Source organism: Chiloscyllium punctatum, chromosome 14, assembly GCF_047496795.1.
Source record: "Chiloscyllium punctatum isolate Juve2018m chromosome 14, sChiPun1.3, whole genome shotgun sequence".
NCBI lineage: Eukaryota > Metazoa > Chordata > Chondrichthyes > Orectolobiformes > Hemiscylliidae > Chiloscyllium > Chiloscyllium punctatum.
In genome coordinates this window covers 41,334,989-41,355,154 of record NC_092752.1, presented here as the reverse complement: position 1 = coordinate 41,355,154, position 20,166 = coordinate 41,334,989, and the positions used below count along the sequence as shown (strand labels likewise).

At 40.3% G+C, this 20,166-nt stretch overlaps 1 protein-coding gene across 10 annotated transcripts in view; it reads left to right on the top strand.

The window, feature by feature from the left end:
• Positions 1-16,522, top strand: part of rapgef2b (Rap guanine nucleotide exchange factor 2b) — a 389,412-nt gene extending 372,890 nt beyond the window's left edge. For all 10 annotated transcript variants that reach the window (XM_072584246.1, XM_072584244.1, XM_072584245.1 and 7 more), the window contains one exon: positions 14,866-16,522. Coding sequence is in view for 1 of the 10 variants with exons in the window: in XM_072584243.1 (XP_072440344.1) it covers positions 14,866-14,891 (26 nt within the window). In the remaining 9 variants the exon portion in view is untranslated. The remainder of the gene's footprint in view (positions 1-14,865) is intronic.
• The last annotated feature ends 3,644 nt before the right edge of the window (positions 16,523-20,166 follow it).

The following is a 20,166-nucleotide window of genomic DNA, read 5'->3' as shown; positions in this document are numbered from 1 at the left end:
TGTAATGCCGTTTAACTGATAGCCGAAAGCTGGGTTGCTTGGTGCCGATTTTGCAGGGCCTTGAGATCTTGTTCAGATGGTCCGGGATTCAGATGGTTGTTGATCGGCCAGTCGAGGTTCTACTGTAAATTCTTTTTGAGTGAACGAGGCTGAGAGAAGGAAAGCATACAGCCAAGCTCCAACACACTGGGCCCTCACCAAAGGCATCGGGCGTGCCTGCTACTGCGACTGCAGATGCAGCTGCCGATCTTTCTCGAGCCGAGAATGAGGTCACCTGCACAGCAGAACGTTGATGAACCTGTGGCAATCCGAGGGATCATTAAGGAGTTGATGGAAGACAGTCGTACTGGGGCTGGAGCTGACTTTGTTCATCCTACAAAAGCGTGAGGAGTTGGAAGGGCTCGTGAACTAAGTTGATGATGTTGAGCAGCGGACTGCAAGATCGGAGACTGAGGTAGAGTCCTCAGCAGGGTGGATCCAGGCCCTTGATAAACAGGTCCAGGCCTTGACTGAACAGATCGATGATCTGGAAAATCGAGGTAGGAGGAAAAATATCCAGGTCGTTGGGCTGCCGTTGGGAGTGGAAGTTGGGCAACTAGCAAGCTGCTTTGAAGACTGGCTGTCACAGTTTCTTGGCTGGGATGCTGAAGTGGACCGTGCGAAGGTTGACAGAGCTCACTGGGCTGCGGTGTGCAGGTGCCCTCACCCAGTCCTGGTACAGTTTCAAAGCTACAGGGACAAGCAAAGTGTCCTGGAATCTTCTAGAAGGATGGGGAAAGATCCACAGGCCTAGACTTATCGGGGAACTAAGATAATGTTTTTGCAGGACTTTACTGTGGCGATGATCCGTAAAAGGACATAGTTTTGTGAGGTCAAGAGAAAATTAAGGGACGTTGGTATTCAATATTCAATGAGATATCCAGCGGTGCTTCCTATTACTCACGTGGAGATGGTGCAGTCATTTGACTCCCCGGAATAAGTGAAACATTTCTTGGACACTTTAAAATAATTTGGATGGATCTGTAGACATCATGTTTGTTTTTTTTGCCTCCTGCTATGTTTTTTGAAATGTTACCCTTAAAGCAGCTGCTGTTGGTGTGTTTAATCTCTGATTAGGATTGGTGTTGATATATAGTTGGGGGTGGGCGGAATGCTCACTATTTTGTTTATTCCCTTCTATTGCTTGGGTCTGGGGTGCGGCTCAAGCCGGTCAGGGGAGGGAAATGGAGATGTATGTGGGAGGTGTAAGCGTCCTCAATGGGCAGGGGGTAGAGTCCCCCATTAAGTGCCTTTTGGGTTCTGTAGTTAGTTTAGTTTTCTGGTTTTTCGTAAACAGACCCCACGAGTCGTCGTTTGTATGTGCCCAGTGTACTGTAGATCAAATTCTTCCACTCGGCAGGACAAAGGTGGTTGTAAAGAATCATGGCTAACAGTGTTCAATGTTGCACCTGGAATATTAGAGGGATCCATTTGCCAGTTAAAAGGAAAAAAGTGTTGTTGAGCCTCAAAAAGGAGAGGATGGATGTTGCCCTGTTGCAGGAGACTCACCTTAATGCCAAGAACACCAAAGTTACAGCAGGGCGGGTTTGATCGGGTGTTTTTCTTGTCCTTTAACACTAAGAGCAGGGGGTTGGCCGTACTCATCTAGAAGAATCTTCCTTTTAATTTAATAGATTGTGTTAAAGATGAATATGACTGGGTTGTTACCCTTAAAGCCCTAATACAAGGCGAGGAATCTAATGGAATGTCTCTTGTCCTCCAGCACCACACCTTAAATTTTTGACTGATGCACTATCTAAGCCAATGGCCTTTGAGTTATAGGCATATTGTTATATGCGGGCAGGGGTGGGGGGAGTCGTCCTCCTGGGCGTGAGATGATATCAACTGAGCTCCTTCCTATCTTTTAAAAGTGACTGGATCTATGGCGACTCTGCGTCGATATGGTTGGACATTGAAACCTCCCAGATGAAGTGTCCTCTTATCCACCTGTGTTTTGTAGACAAAATGAGGACGTTGCGGAAGATTGCCACAATCCAATAGTTACTAACACTGTCAAAGTATGGGGGGCAATGAGGCAGATGGAGTGTAATATGTCTAAAATATAATTTCTTACTCCCGTAATTGGCATGCTATGTTTGCGGCCAGGACAATGGATCCTGGGTTTAAACTTTGGGCAGATAAGGGAGTGTCTCTTGCTTGGGTGATCTATTTGAGGGTGAAACGTTGATCATCAAATAACTCAGAAATATGGATTGTCGAGTAGGGACCTCGTCTATTTCCTTCAGGATTGAGACTTTATCCGAAAGGAGACCATGCTTTTGACTGAGTGTTATAGATTTGATATGGGAAAGTGGGTGCTTCAGGCTAAGAGCACTCTTTCAGTGAGTAATCGCTATCATTTGTTGGGCGGTGGTTCCTCTGGTGACGTCGAGTATCTTTAGGGGTCTGCGAGAGAGAGTTAGGAGTTGAGATCACTTCAGAAACATGGGAGGACATTTGTGAGAACACAGAGGATTTAGATGTATAATAGGACTCATGTTATGCAGTTAAAGGTTCTTCATATGGCTGTGGCAGGAGTCATAGAGAGGGTTTTGGGAACTGAAGTCAAGGTGGACCCAGTTTCTTTGCTGCTGGGTCTGCTGAATTTACATGGATGTACATGGGAAAGAGCTTTTTAACATGGTCACTTTCTGTGTGAGGAAAAACATTCTGATGTGTTAGGAGTCTGTGAACCCCCTGGGTCTGTCAGGGTTGCATAAATTAATTATAGAACACATTCCTTTAGACATTCTTACAAATATGGCGCACCGGAAAACTGACAACTTTGACAAGACATGGCAGCCCTTTTTGAATTACTTGGAAACAAATCTGTCCACCATTTTGATTAGGGCTTTTGTCTAACCATGATGGTTTCGTCTGATAAACCTAAGGCCACAAGAGGAAGAATTTCAAACAAATGAGGGTTTAATAATTGATGATCTCGAAGGTTGAGAGATATGGTTTTGTTGCGTTGAGCAGTGTTATTTAATTATTGATTTGTAATAAGCGCAGTTTTGATTTCTTCAGAGTCTTATAGAAGTTGTTTCTTTATTGTTGTTGCTGTTATGATATATTTTCATGTATCTGTAACTTGCTAATTTTGTAAAACAACATTTTTCAATAAAAATATTTTTTTTTAAAATTAAGAGCAGTAACTATTGGAAAACAGATTGGACAGAGTCAAATAGATTTAAAAAAAATGAAATCACACTTGACAAACCTACTGGAACTTTTTGAGGATGTAACTAATAGAGTTGGTGAGGAGAAGCCAGTGAATCTGGTTTATATGGACTTTCAGAAGACTATCAGAGCCTTCTAAGAGATTAGCATATAGGACTAAAGCGCATTGAGTACTGCACTAACATTGACAGAGAAGTTGTTGGTGGCAGGGAACAAAAGGTAGGAATAAACCAGCCAGTTACTACTGGGGGTACCAGATAAATCAGTGTTTGGACCCCAGCCATTCGCAATACATTGCAGATGACTCAAGGCTGGTGGGAAGGTAAACTGTTAGGAGGATGCAGAGATACTTCAGTGTAATTTCGATAAGTTGAGTGAGTGAGAATATAAAGTGTAATGTGGATAAATGTGAGGAAGGATGTTCATCTGGATCACAAGTGTCCTTTCGGGATGGAAATCTGCCGCCCTTGTCTGGTTCTGGCCTAACTGTGACTCCAGACCTACAACAATGTGGTTGATTCTTATTTGTGTGAACAAATAAAACATCTGTTTTTTTTAAGAACTGAAAGGGGCTAAAAAAAAGTCCTTTTTTTTAATATATAAAAGGAAGCAGGGATGAATCGAATAAATGACGAGAGTGCAGTAGACAAATGGAGTGCTAATGGTGGTAAATCAGTGATAAGACATAGGAGTGGAAGTAAGGCCATTCGGCCCATCGAGTCCACTCCGCCATTCAATCATGGCTGATGGGCATTTCAACTCCACTTACCCGCATTTTCCCCGTAGCCCTTAATTCCTTGTGACATCAAGAATTTATCAATTTCTGCCTTGAAGACATTTAGCGTCCCAGCCTCCACTGCACTCTGCGGCAATGAATTCCACAGGCCCACCACTCTCTAGCTGAAGAAATGTCTCCGCATTTCTGTTCTGAATTTACCCCCTCTAATTCTAAGGCTGTGTCCACGGGTCCTCGTCTCCTCGCCTAACAAAAACAATTTCCTAGCGTCCATCTTCTCCAAGCCATGTATTATCTTGTAAGTTTCTATTAGATCTCCCCTTAATATTCTAAACTCCAATGAATACAATCCCAGGATCCTCAGCCGTTCCTCATATGTTAGACCTACCATTCCAGGGATCATCCGTGTGAATCTCCGCTGGACACGCTCCAGTGCCAGTATGTCCTTCCTGAGGTGTGGGGACCAGAACTGGACACAGTACTCCAAATGGGGCCTAACCAGAGCTTTATAAAGTCTCAGTAGCACAACGGTGCTTTTATATTCTAACCCTCTTGAGATAAATGACAACATTGCATTCGCTTTCATAATCACTGACTCAACCTGCATGTTTACCTTTAGAGAATCCTCAGCGAGCACTCCCAGATCCCTCTGTACTTTGGCTTTACGAATTTTCTCACCGTTTAGAAAGTAGTCCATGCTTGTATTCTTTTTTTCCAAAGTGCAAGACCTCGCACTTGCTCACATTGAATTCCATCAGCCATTTCCTGGACTACTGTTCCAAACTGTCTAGATCCTTCTGTAGCCTCCCCATTTCCTCAGTACTACCTGCCTGTCCACCTAACTTTGTATCATCGGCAGACATCGCTAGAATGCCCCCAGTCCCTTCATCCAGATCATTAATATATAATGTGAACAGCTGCGGCCCCAACACTGAACTCTGCCACGTAAAGATGATAATAAGTACAAATGATAGATTCTCTGCTGAGAACAAAATCAAGAAAACACTAGACAGGGATGGGCCTGTAATCAAAATGGAGGATAGAGGTCATGGTCTGAAGTTGTTGAACCAAAGTGTCTAAGCAAAATATGAAGAGATTATCCTCCAGGTTGTACTGAGCTTTATTGGAAGACTGTAGAAGGCCCACGATGTAAATGTTAGCACGATGTAAATACGATCTAAATGATTTATTGAAATAGGAAGCTACTTAGGGTCAAGGTCATTTTTATTGACAGTGCATAGGTTTGTTGCACCCAGTTGGTGCTTGGTCTCACTAATGTAAAGGAAATCGCCTTGTGAGCAGTAAAAATCTCATAATCTCAACAGTAAACTTTGAGATTTACACTCTCAAGCTCAGTGTATAATTGTAATTAACTTAGACTGTAAAACTTAAGACAGGGTGCAGCTAAAATATTATATATATCATAAATTGCTAGCATGTAGTTACAACAAGCAGTTAGGAAAGCAAACAGTATTTTGGTATTACAATGCCATGAGGAGGGTAATTCCATTATTTAAATTTAATACACAAAACCTGATGAATGAATGCCAACATTCTGTTGGCCTTCCTAATTGCTTACTGTTCAGGGGGTCAGTGCAGACTTGATGGCCAAATGGCTTCTGTACCGTAGTGATTCTATGATTGACACTTACGATATATTCCATCTGCCATTTTCCACCAGCCTATCCAGGCATCCTCCTCGCAGCTTGAGTGCTCACCCAATTTGGTGTAATTTACAAATTTGGAAATTTTACAATTGGTCCCCACAAACAAATCTTTCATATAGATTGGGAATATATGTAGACGTAGAACTGATTCTTGCAGCAACCCACTGGTATCAAGATTCTGAGAATGATCCATTTATTACTTCTCTCTGCTTTCTATCTATTAACAGATTCAGTGAATATTAGTATATTCCCTTCTCCTGACTTTTTCAAAGAAAAAGCTCCACACTCGATTTTATTCACCAACCTCCTGTGATGGACCTTGAAATAACTTCCTGTCAATCCAAATATACTGCATCCATTGATTTTATCAATGCTGCAACTCATATCCTTAGAAAGCTCCCAAGTTAACCAAACATGTTTTTCCTTCCATAAATCCATGTTAACTCTGCACAATTATATAATTTTCTTCTAAATGTTAGGTTATCTCACCCTTTATAATAGATTATAAGATTTTGTCTACTGCCGACATCAAACAAACAGGTTTGTAGTTCTTCACTCCCTCTTTCTTCCCTCCTTAATAGTGGAAATACATTTGCTACCTTTCAATCAATAGGCACCTTGCTTGAATTTACAGAATTAAAAAGGATAATTACCATTGCATCTACTGTCTCTGTTGCTACTTCTTTTGATGAATCTCCAGGATTCATCTCCAGGATGAATCTCATCTGGTTCTGGAGGTTTATCAACCATCCCTCTTGTTGAGTCACGCTTCCATAGGTTTAACTCCAGGACAAAGACTCCGGAGGCAGCCAGGATACAAACACGTAGTGAACTTTTATTCAACCAAACATTGGTTAATGCAGAGAGAGGGCCAAAGGATTTTCACCGAATCTGGTTTTGACATGATAACACAACAGTTTTCTTAATCTTCAATTCAGATTAGAAGAGAGATCAATGACACATTCTGATTTTACAGTAAAAAGCAGTATTTTACACATTGTGTTGTAATGATCATGCACGGTGTGGTTACTGTACCCTCCCCTTCCCTTCTCTGAGACCAATCTTGTAAAACACCTGATCAGCGATGGAATTAGCACGTTCTCCGTGTGTCTGCGTGGGTATCCTCTGGGTGCTCCTGTTTCCTCCCACAAGCCAAAGATGTGTAGGTTAGGTACATTGACCATGCTAAATTGTCCAACGTGTTCAGGGATGTGTAAGTTAACAAATGGCCTATTTCCACACTGTAGGGATTCTATTCTATTCCAATGCACAGCCAAAGGTTCATTGTTTTTTATAATGATGTTTAATAATTATTGTAATCTCTAACCGTGGGATCTTTTTGTGTTGCATTCCAATGTTACTGATTGTCCTCTTTGGGTCACGTTTATCTCTAAGGACTGCTTGAATTCAATTGTTCATTGTATTAGCTATCTCTTTCAAATTCCATTACTCTTTTTTTTTGTATAAAAAGTTGATTCTGTATAAAAATGTCATGATATTAATAATAATTATAATTTTTATAACTACTTTTGTCGTTAACATTTGTAGCTAATCAGATAAGATATTGCCAGGCATCTCTTTAATGTTTTATAATTACATTGAAATCTATGTCTGATTATTTAAAGATTCTTTAACTAGGACTTAATATTGTAAGTAGTTTCAAAGAGACAGCTAATCTCTGCAAGATACCTTTAGCCACTGTTTTTATGGCTGATCACATCCTTAATGAGACTAGAATTAATTACTTATTGTGATTTTTCAAAATTTGAGTTACAATTTCATTATTTATTCTGTGCTTTGTTACAGATCTTTGACACATTTATTCTTAAATGTTTCTTGTAACTTGTTGCTTAGATAATGCTTTCATTAGGAAAGATACTTCCTCAAAGACACTATTGTTTTTTTTTCACTTATGCTGAAGCAAGCTTTTTCTTAAGTCCAGCCATTTTTGTGTCTCTTTAAAAAAACAGGCAGTTTCAACAATCAATAACAAAGATTTACTAACAAAAATTAGAGGCAAATTAGAGTACAAGAGAAAGCTAGCCAGATGCTTTAAAAAAAAGAGGTTCTTATAAATATTTTAAAAAGGAAAAAATTATAGATGTCCTATAGAAAATGAATCTGGAAAATAGCTGAATTTAAAAATAAAGGAATAGAATAGAGATTAAAAATTACAGTGATCAGGGAGTGGTACTAAGTAAATTGGCGTTGTTGTCTGAGAAGTGCCTGAGTCTTGATAGATTTCATCCAAGTGTGTTAAAGGAATTGGCTAATGAGATAATTGACTAATTATTTAATTTTCCAAAAAGCCCCTAGTTTAGGACAAGATCACATTTCATTGGAAGATTGCAAATTTAACTTGTTATTCAAAAAGGGAGGGAAAACAGATAACAATGATCATTTGCCTGTGCTGAACGCTGCTGCATGACATAGCGAGCAGGGCAGTAGTAGACGTCTGGTACGTGGCCACTGCCATCTGATGCCTTAAAACGGTGGTGCTCGGACCTGATGTAGTGCACCAGTTGGAGGACGCTCAGGTGTGCGGTGGGATCCCGTCCGCGCTCACCCCGGCCCGGACGGAATTTCACATTGGCCCCAAGGTCCCGTACTTCCCGCGGGAGCCTGTGCCCCACAACCTGAGCCGCCTCCGGAATTTTAATTTTGTCCCCTTCAAGGATGTAAAAAGGCGGGCCCTGTATAGACTGCTGCTGCACACCGTCCACCTCTTCTCCCTCATCCACCGTCCAGACACGCCTTGGCGTGCCCATTTGCCACCGGGCGGTGGGGATCCCCAGTGGAGGGCTCTCCACGTGAGAGTCCTTCCCCTTTCTCTCGGGGATCTGGGGTGGAGGGTGCTGCACGCAGCGGTTCCCTGCAACCGCAGATTGCGGTGGTTCACGGACTCCCAGCCCAACTGCTTGTTCTGTGGCACTGTGGAGTCAGTGGACCACGTGTATATTGGGTGTGGGTGTTTGCGCTCCCTTCTTGATTTTCTTAAAAACCTCGTCCTCTGCTTTTGGTTGCACATAAGTCCTACGCTCCTGACCTTCAGACACCCGGTATGGAGGAGGGAGGGCAGGTCTGAAGACCTCCTCGTGTGTCTGCTCCTGGGCCTGGCCAAACTGGCCATAAACAGGTCCAGGCAGTGGGCCGTGGAGGGGGTCGTTAGGGCCGACTGCCTGCCCCTCTTCCGGGGTTACGTTATAGCCCGGTGCCCTTAGAGAAGGAGCACGAGGTCTCCACCAACACCCTGGAATTGTTCTGGGAGAGGTGGGCGCCGCAGGGAGTGGAGTGCATTATTTCCCCCTCCAACTCTATTTTGATTTAATCCCTGCCCTCCCCTTCACTGTTTGATCACACAGCATTGCCCTGTGATGTGAAGGGCACTGCTGGTCACTGGCCACTCGGGTGTTTCCTTTCTTCCTGGTGGTGGAAATTGAATTCGTACACCTTGTGTCTCACACCTGCGCGCACACAACATGGGTGCTGGGGAAAAAATAAGCGCTACTGCAGTTAGGCGGTAGAGTGGGGGTTAAAAAAAACCGGAGGGTGAGAGGTTTAAAAAAAAGACAGGAGGGAAAAAAAGGAGTGTCAGGCATCCTGTCCACTCGAAAGAAAAAAAAACAATGATCATTTGATCAAAGCAAAGTTGTGCTTATTTAGTTCAGGGCCCTGACATATTGTGTACTTGACCTTCCAGCTATGGTAATGACTAATTTATCAGTCACAAGTGTGAAAGCAGTCTGACTGGACTAGTAATCCAGTCTACATAGGAACCTCGATTATCTGAACGACATGGGCAGGGAGTATTTAGTGGGACTTTGCGATCCTATTTGGATAACCTGAAATTTGGACAATTGAAGTTCCTCTGTATTATGCTTCCAAAACTCATACTGATACAGAACAAACTTATGTACCATCAGGAAGAATGAAGCAGTTAGTGATATGGGTGAGCAAGAAACCTTGAGACTTCTGAGAGTTGAAACTCACCACAAGCTATTGGTAGCTTGTTAAATACAAGATAAGCTCTTTGTGATGCCTCCCAGAATCCAGAAGTTTCTATTGTGGCTGATGCAGTTACTGATCCAGAAGATCCACCTGGGACATTTGGGCATTCCCTCTGTGAAACATTAATCTGTATCATAACCAGATATCTCCTATTCCCTCAAGGATATAGTCTCTTACTTTGCTAGTCAAGACAGAATCAAAAAGAACTTCTACCTGCTTTTCCAATGGCATTGTCCTTGACATTGATCTGAGAGTTTTAAGGGGATGCTTTTCTTCTCTTGACTGATTGTTATTTGCAATGTGTCAAGCCCCAATAGTGGGGCTTGATTACCTGTGCATTCTTCCCAACTGGGTCATAATACTGTGTGATGACATTTTCCAGCTGAGGATCAGGCCATCCAGCTATTGGCTTTTTTTAAAAAAAAGGTGACATCAATGTTTATTTGAACCAAGTATCCTGGTACTGGAGCTTCAGTATCTCATTTGCTGATCACTGAGCCACAGCTGGACAGTCCGTTCCAATCCGGACAGGTTGTAAACACTATCACTGGCTGAAAGTGGGACGCTGGTCTGCTCTGTAATGATCTTTCTGTACTGACTGTACATGGTTCTAAGCCCTGACATTGTTGCAGAATGGTCTCACTCATGCTAGCTTTTGATGGGCTGAAGCCTTTCCCATGCACTAGTGCCAATGTCAGTGATCGTTCTCTGACTCAATATTGGTCAGGTGGATTTTGGTGTTTTTCCTGTATTTGCATCTTTTAAGTTTCACTGAGGGGAAAAAAGAGAAACATGCTTTCTTCTTGCTGGCTGCGGACAGTTCTCTACACTAATCTAAGAAATTTCAGCTGAACAAATCAGGGCACTCATCGGCCAATTTTTCCTTCAATCTCAAACCCCTGATGCAGATCTGATTATTTAACGTAACAATTTCACTGCTTGAAATAAAAAATAACTTTGTACAGCTAAAAACATTTCCTAAGTTACAAAACCCTCCTGGTTTTTCTGCTATAGAGCAGCATAGAGCAGACATTCCAGTTCAAAGTCCAGAAAAGAAATATGTGTGATCTCAGCTATGGATGACAAGAAACTAGGACCGAAGATCAAAAATGGAAGTTATTTGGAATCTGTCAACCTTCCACAACCAACAAATAAAGTTGTGAACATTAAAGGAGTTTAGTGATGACGTCACTAAAGCACCTGTAAAACACCAAGACTTGGGCATGGAAGGTGTGTAACTAGATTGTTAGGTTAACTACTATGGGAATTATGGATTTTGGAAAGGATGTAAAGTAGAGTGTTAACCATGCCCATACTTGTTAATGGTTACTGTGTATATGGAGTTTTGTCATGGTGATGCAGGTCACATGAAACTCAGATCTGATATTGTATGATTCTAGAGATGTCCCTTCTTAGCATTCTCTTACTAATTTTCAACGAAGTCTGTTAATGTACAGTTCATCTGTGTGTAGACTTGATTCTGCTAAAGGAAGGGCAAGAAATCACAGTGAAAGATTTGAGAGAGAAGCCTGATGACTTTTTGCTCCAAAAGATATTCTCATTGGGAGGAACAGCAGCAAATATACTACTTGCTGAGCTGTCTACTATTGGCCATTTTACCAGCTTGTCAACGTTTTAGCAATTACAGAGTACAATGCATGGAGAACAATGTCCAGCAGCAGTCTTTTAATTGGCCATTGTTGGATAAGTAGCTATCCTGGTCCTGCTGCCTGCTAGCAAAGAACATACATTTCAACTCAATAGTAAGACTTTATTTTTACGAATTAAATTTCAATTGCAATTAGTTAAGTGATAAATTACAATTACAACCAATGGTTCTCTTTTCTAGAGAGTCTCTACTGTGTAGAGTTGAACTATATAGATCTCTTACTTATAACAACAGATCATGTGAAACTAGTACTAGAATTAATGGAAGTAATGAGAAACATATCATAGAAACATATCCCTCCAGTGTGGCAACAGGCCCTTTGGCCCAACAAGTTGACACCAATCCTCCAAAGAATAACGCACCCAGACCCGTCCCTCTATCCTATTCTCCTACATTTACCCTTGACCAATGCACCTCACCTATACATCCCTGGTGCTGTGAGGCAGCAGTGCTAACCACTAAGCCACCATGCTACCCCATATGACATAGACGTCAAATGTCATGCACATTCATAGCTGTGTATAAATACGACATATGTTTATTAAGGTTTCTATTATTTAAAAATTAAACCTACACGCACACACACACACAGAGTGTAAAATAAATGCATAAACTAATTTATCTAATAGTTACTAATCCGTACGTATGATTTATTTATCAGGACTCAAAAATATTTTTTGCGCCTTTCTATAGGGCAGCCTGGTCACCTGCTTCAGATCCCATCAACTCTTAAAAATGGTCACTAGGTGATGCACAAAAATACTGTGGCTTATTAATATACTAATCTCCTTCCCTGTAGAGGTAGGCAGCTTGAAAATCTAAGAGTAATAGAAATTAAGGGGTGATTTTATGGACCCTGTATTAAAAGGACGGTGGCATGTAGGATAACTGAATTAGGTAAGATGCAAAATCTCAAATTTCCTGACAGCAGGTTGAGATGCGAAGATGATATGTTTTTAGTCGGCAAAGTCTTGTGCCACCCATACTTGACTAGTAATACATTGTTATTCCATGAATGCTCATTTGTCCATTACATCCATCCTTCAATATAAAGTCAGCAATATGAGAATCTTGTGGCTTCTGGTTCATAATTGTTTCAAGGTGGAATGCACCAGTTCACTTTGTACAGTTTGTATCAACTCAATAGTTGTGCTTCCTTGACTCCACCCATACTAATGTGGTTGACTTTTAACTACTATCTGAAGTGGTCTTGCAGTCACTCAGATCAGAATTGATTAACTGGAGGAAGTGGGAGGATTCAAAGGAGAAATTGTTGAGAGCAAGGACTAAATGAATGTGTGTCAGTGGAGGGGTACTGGTGGTGATGCCGGAAGAGGAAGAATTGGAGGCCTTCATCGTGGCAGATAGAGGTGTATAGGGACTGGATGTCCATGGTAAAAATAATGTTGGGGGCCAGGTAAACGAAAGTCTTGGAGGAGGTAGAGGGCATGCATGGTGTTCCAAATGCTCGGGAGGAGTTCCTGGACTTGGGGGATAGAACAGTATAAGGGTATGTGGAGATATGTTCGGTGGGGCAGGAACAGGCCAAGACAATGGGTCAGCTGGGGCGGTCAGGCTTGTGAATCTTGGGTAGGAAGTAGAACCAGGCGATGCAGGGTTCCCGGACTATGAGGTTGAAAGGTGTGGGTGGGAGATCCCTTGAGGTGATGATGGTTTGGTGGGGGTGGGAGGTGTGAGGTCATGGTCTCGGGAGTGGTAGGAGGAGGTATTTTGAGTTGGTGCCTGGCTTCAGCAGTGTAGAGGTCAGTGTGCCAAACCACCACTGCCACCCCCTGCTGGTTTGTTTGATGGTGAGGTTGGGGTTAGAGTGGAGGGCTACACATTGTGACAATGAGAGGTTGGGGTGGGTGGAGGGGGTGGACAGGTGGGGGCAGTCACTGTCCCGGGGGCAGTTTGAATTAAAGCGATTGAAGGCGGGTAACAGACCAGAATGTGGTGTCCAAGTGGATGGGGTGTGTTGGAGGTGGGATAAGGGGTCCAAGGAAGGGGGAGTCTTGATGGAAAAAGTAAGTGCAGAGACAATGAAAGAAGTGTTTGATGTCGCAATGCGTGAGCCTTCCACATTTATCAGAGTTTTACCTGCACTTCCACACATCATTTACTGTATCCTTTGCTCCCGATGTGGTCTCCTCTACACTGGGGAGACAGGACACCTACTTGCAGAGCGTTTCAGAGAACATACCCCCACCAACCCAAACCCACTGCCCCGTGGCTGAATACGTCAATTCCCCCTCCAACTCCACCAAGAATATGCAGGTCCTGGGTTGCCTCCATCGCCAAACCCTAACCACCCAATGCCTGGAGGAAGAACGCCTCATCTTCCGCCTCAGGGCCTTCCATCCACGCGGCATCGATGTGGATTTCGCCAGTTTCCTCACTTCCTCTCCCACCACGTTATCCCAGTTCCAACCTTCCAACTTCGCACTGCCCTCATGACCTGTCCTACCTGTCCATCTTCCTTCCCACCTATCTGGTCCACCCTCCTCTCTAACCTATTACCACTACTCCTGCCTCCATCTACTGCTCTCACACTCACCTACCTTTACCCTAGCTCCGCTCCCCTCCCATTTGTCTCTCCACCCCTTCAGCTCACAAGTCTCATTCCTGATGAAGGGCGTTCGCCCAAAATGTTGATTTCCCTATTCCTCGGATGCTGCCTGACTGAAAATTTAGAGAAAGCCTAGATAAAAGCTTCAGTTCATTCTGGCTATAACACATCCCACCATTTTTACATATTTCCCTTGAGCCTCAAGTTGCTGTTTTACAAGCTTTGGTAATTTTCGGCACATACCTTTTTTTCTGAAACTTTGTCTGTACAATGGTCTTACTTAATTTGCTGTTTTCTGCTGCTAAGGTATTATTAAATCCAGCAAAATATTATTTAAGCATTTCACATGAGCACTGTAGCTCTGTTATATCTTTTTACGCTTTTTGCTACAGTCCTTGATATTGTAAATTGCAACTTCTCACTGTTTTTTGTGACTGTGATAGTGGGGTAGAAAGGAAGACTGTTTTTCTCACAACTTCCCTCATCAGTCACTTATTTTTGTATATTAAGAAGGATAGTTGCATTTACAGGAGGAAGACATTGGAAGATGGGTAACACAACTTCATGTTACGCTTTAGAAACAATATTCCATCTCTGACAAATTTGTTATTACTGTTAAATATTGGTCAATGTATTTTGGAATGGTAGGTTCAGTGTTTAAAACACATTAACTTCAGGTCATTTATTTCTATTGTATTCTGGTATTATGCTGCCATTAGAGGTGTTAGATTAAAGTCTAGATTATTCTGTTAATGAAATATTGTATATTGTATATGATGACCTTTTTGTAATACTCCTTTCCCTTCTCAAGACACTGAATGAACTGTGTTTTGGAAAATCACAAGACATGGAATAGATAATGCTAACTGGTATATTCTGATGCAACACATTGGTGCAGGGGCCTTTATATAAAAACATTACTATTATTGCAATGTTCTTTTAAATTTTTTTATATCAGTAGGCTAATTTGATCTTGTGTTTAATTTCTTCTTAACAGAAGATGAGCAAGTTTCTGCAGTCTGATTGGAGTTCACTACCTGCTTTTTATTTTGTTTTTGTTGCTTCATGATACTGCAAGCTACATTTTGGACAGCACAACAGACCATCCAGATGTAGGAACCACGGAACTCTCTTGAATTAAATTCCTGATGCCACTTGCCTCCTTTCCTGCCTTAAAGCAGCATGGGGCTTTTATCCCCGCATGTGGAATACTGTGAAGAAACTGTCATGGCACTTTGGAACTGTGTCGCTTTAAATGCACAGAGATCACTCTACAGATTGTTCCTGTTACTACCCCAGTGAATTGTGCACAAGAGTATGAGTTTTATGTTCACTATGGAGATACTCTTGGTGCTTTCTTTTCATCAGCCTAGAACTTTTAAAATTCTTTTGCTGGATTTTTTAGCCATTCTAGCGCACAGTCATTTTAAATGAAAAAGTGACATTTTTAACAAGAAACAAATCATAGCAATGTTTTTTGTATTTCAGCTAATTTTTGAAGATGTTATATTCTCTTTTGGGCACAGAGCGCCAGATAATTTTTAATTTATGTTGACATTTTTGATTAAATACTCCTTTAGAAAAGAACAAATACTACAACTCTGCAAGTACAGTATTATTTACACTTAACTAATATATTTTGGTTGTAGGGTTTATGAGAGAGTATTTTAAGTAACTGAAGTGCAGTGGATGGCGTTCTGTATACCATAATTATGCCGGCTAGTTCTTCCCTTTGTTAGAAATTATAATGCCCTCATACTTGATGATAGGGCCACCAAGGCTTCTTTGTTTTTTTTTAGAAAAGGCTCGATTTATTTTTTAAATACTTCAGTATGTGTTCCAGCCTTTGTCACCTGCAATATGTACAAGGATGTTAAGCTATTTCATGCTACGTGGAATATTGCTGCATGTCTATAATGAAGGCTGACACTTCAAAGCAAACCACCCTCTGCTGCTACTTAAACCTTCAGAATACTGAACTGACAACAGCATTTTTGTTGTCTTTCTGCAGGCATCCAACAATGAAGGCTGCCAACCTGAGTAGTACTCGAATGTGAGAAATAGCTACTCTTAATTTTTGTTTTCCACTGAACTCAACTGATCATATTGATCAGTAGATAAATCTAGTTTCAATTGAAGACTGCAGTGTTTTCACTGTATTTAAAACATCAGTGCTTTATTTAACTGTCATAAAATAATCATAGTCAAGCCCTCCATGTTTGCAAATATCCCATATGTCAGTTATGCATTAGTAATGTAATTGTATTATGCATAATTTGCCAGTTTCAATAAACAGTCAATGGACATTGTGTGCATATAGGCAGATGAAATAAATCATAGTTATATTGAAGAGTTGCACAAATAATATAAACCTAACTGTAATTGTAGAACATAGAACTGCTAATCTCATTTCAACAAATCTGTGATGTTAAGTGCAAAATGTATGATTAACTGGTGATTTCCTCATACTTTTGATACTACTTGTACCTGTATGTCTTTTAGAAAGACAATTGGTGGAGTCTGTATCCCTTTTGTATTTTTAATACAATAATTGTACATAATGGTTATATTTTTGTTGAAAATGGTAGAAATGTACTATGTTTATGCCTCTACATCCAGTTTATACAGAGCTGGGAATAAATATAATTGAGAAATGCTGTCATGGCAATATGGAAATCTATAACCATATTTATGGGACATGGGATGTGGAACATGTGGTTGTCAACCCTCCAGAATGAAAATGGAGTTTTCAGGAATTAAGAATTAATCTGAAGAACACTGCTGTGACAGAAATCCTACAAGGGAATTGAATTTGAAAGTTTTACTTTACACTTGCTTTGATAATTTTAGTTCCAAAACTATTCGAGATGGGAAGGAAAAACTATGTCAAAACTCATCCAATGAAAAGTCATTTTATTTGAAATGAAAACAGGTTTACTGTCAATCTCGAGGGCAAGCACATCTTGTCGAAGTGAAACACCTGGTTCTAGCCTACATGTACTGTCAAACATGCATTATTTTCAAAGTGAGTAGTGATGATTATTACTGTGGTCTCACATATTGACCTGAAGTTTAAAAAGAAGTAACAGGTAAGATCTACTTTGAATACAGAGGAATAGCACATCAAATATTTCCAAACAAGATTCATTCAAGAGAAATGATCAGGTTCAGAGCTATAAAAGGAGAATTCATGGAATGACGTTTGCAACACCAAGTTATATATTTTTACCCAGTTCATGAGAAATTTTAGACAGTTTATAGACACAGCCCCCACTATATTTATTGGATTTTTTACTTGATTTTTTGGAAATTAAATTTAGAAGTATAATTCAGAAGTATAGTTATATTAAATCATGATATTTAGGAATGAATAAAACAAAAGAATTGACTCACTATACTGGTTGAAGCTGAAACAAGGTTAGATTTTCTCAGTGGATGAGGGAACCTGGTCAAGGTACCAAGCCCATGTTTCCATCTCTAGGCTGCTGGGAAACAAGATTTTCTTGATCAAGGGCTTGACTTATCTGGCAGTGGATCTTCATCTGTCACCCTAATCAAAAAAGACACGCCAGAGTGTGTACGTTAAAAACCCTGCCTCCATTCCCAAATACACAGGATTAGTGACAAGTGCTAAGCTCCATGTGAAAGCCTCAAAATGTATTTAGGTAAATGTGCAAAATTATCTCTTCCCCATGCCCCACATCTCATTATCCACATTGATTGTATCCAAAAACTCTCCAATCGCCAAAATAAAACCAATTTGGTCTCTGAAATGCTCATCTCAACAGCTGGCTAAACTGAAAGCAATCAAAGATACTTATTATTTAGTGTTGATCTTGACAGTTTGCCATTAACAGAATTCAGAACGATTAGTGTTTGAATAGCATCTCAAAGACTGAGATGGAATTGTCTTGTCCTCAATTGGAAATGGAGGTGGGATAACAAAGAAAATAGTCATTAAGTCAATAAGGATTCAGAATAATTAATTAAGTATGATGAAGAATCTCCCATTTGTAAGTTAGGCTGATGCTATTCATATTTCTCTATAGAGGATGAATAAGCAACTATGTAAAGGACAGTGCACGTAAGCAACCAAGTAATTGCTAATGGTTCATTGCTTTCTTCATCACTCAGTACTAGTAATTGCAACATGTCTAATGATGTCAAGTAAAACTTTGGAGAGTACATTTTTAATAGTTGGTTGAATCTTTCATTCTCAACACTGTCATGATTTAACATATTGAACACATACAAATCATGCCACAGTACCATAATTTTCTGATTTAATCATAAAGGAGACAAAACCATTCTACTTACCATTTAAATCTCTTTGCCTCCATGCAGCTTGGGCAAAGTTGACAGCTGCTGAAACCTAGCCACCTCGGTGTGAATCATAAAACTTTCTCGCTTTTTCATTCAGTCACCATTTTGTTAGTTTCTGTGCCTCCATTCCTGTCCACAGAAAAAGTTCTACCCTGGGCCTTTGAGATGCTGACGATTATTCAAAACGGTAATAATTTACAACACTGCATAATAGCAAAGAAGCAACCAGTGGTGAAATGATGTTTATCAGTTTCCTATCTTCCAGACTGCATTTATTCTTGCCTGATTGGTCTAATACAGGAAGTACTGTTATAAAGGTTCATTTCATATTCAACTGGTATAAGTTGCATTTGATTGGAATGTTAATAACAAATACATAATACCAAGGGACAGAGAAGAACAAAACAGTAAAAGGTCCAGAAATAGAAACATTAATTAAGGCCATAACAAATAGGAGTATTAGTCTGTTCAGTCATCATCTGTTGATCTGTTAATCTATCAAGATCTCTATGTAAACTGTTTGTAATCTTCTTGAAACTTCTTCTCGCCTATTTTGGCTATATTACATTAGCTTTCTTCCTCCAAACTGTTTATATATATTGCAAACAGAGTGCCAGCACTGATATTTGTGAAACCACACTCGCTGCATGTTGCCAACCTGCACAATAACTCCTTATCCCCACTTGCAGTTCCCTGCCGATTGGCCAATATGCTACTTTCAACAACATGAGCTGTATCCTCTGACTTATCCTCTGTACTGCGCTGTATTTTTCTATGTTCTTTTAACCTTTGGTGAAGTACCTTGACAAACCTCTTCCAGAAGTCCAAATACATCACATCTACTGGTTCCCTCCATCTTTTCTGAGACTTTCCTTTTATGAGTTTTTTAATCAGACCATTAGATTTCCTTTTCATGAGGCCACACTGACATTGCTTGATTAGATGGTCATTTTGCAAATATGCTGCTATTATTTCCTTAATGGATTCCAACAGTAGAAATTCAGCTAATCAGCCGATTGTTATCCATTTTCTGTCTCCCTTTTAGAATAGGCTGCCACATTGGGAGTTTTAAAGATGGCAACAATTTTAAAATGCCCAAACAGAGACTGAATTGTTTAAGAATTTGGCTCAATAATGACTAATCAAGAAAAATGGCAGGAAATTAGAAGGGCGTCCAAAACAAATGATAGGCAAAGGACACATTAAAGAGGTGTAAAGAAAGCAGTCAGATGTCTGCTAATCTATGGCATTTGGGTACATCTACCTTTAGGTTTCTTCCTTGAATTCATAAGTTAAATTGTTAAAAAAAATGAAAATAATAAATTTGATAATTTACTGAATGCCATCTAATGTTTTTGACATAAGATTTTATAGCAAAAAAAATGGCTCAGTTAATTATAATGGTCTTCGTTCTGTGGATGCTTCAGCTCCCTGCTTTGATTTTCCCTGTTACAAAATCAATTTTTTCCTTTCACCCTCCTACACTAATGTAACTTACTCCAATTGTTAACTTGCAAAATAAATGGGAAACACTGCAAATCTGAAATATTTGTGTATATATATATATATACATACATATATATATATATATATAAAAGCTTTTAAAATTATTACTTTTCCTGAATATGTACAATTAAACCATCTAAGGCAAGTCATGTAACATTACAAGATGTTTGCAAAAATTGTAAAGTTTTATTGTATTCCATTTTATCTATAAAATTAATGATGTTGACCTAATGCACCTTTACTGTGCGAGGTCTCTCCTGGAATTGTGTCCATCCTTCAAGATGAAAATAAAGGTAAGGCACCACCAGCCTCTCTCATCAATGTTAGCAGCCACATTGAAGTGAGAAGCTGCATGTATCCAGCTCTAAACCTTGTTGACAGCTCAATAAATTACCTGGTGCACTCATGTGCCAGAAGTTGCTCAGGTAATGTGGCTGGAGACTTGGAGGCCAATCATCTGGATGTTGTG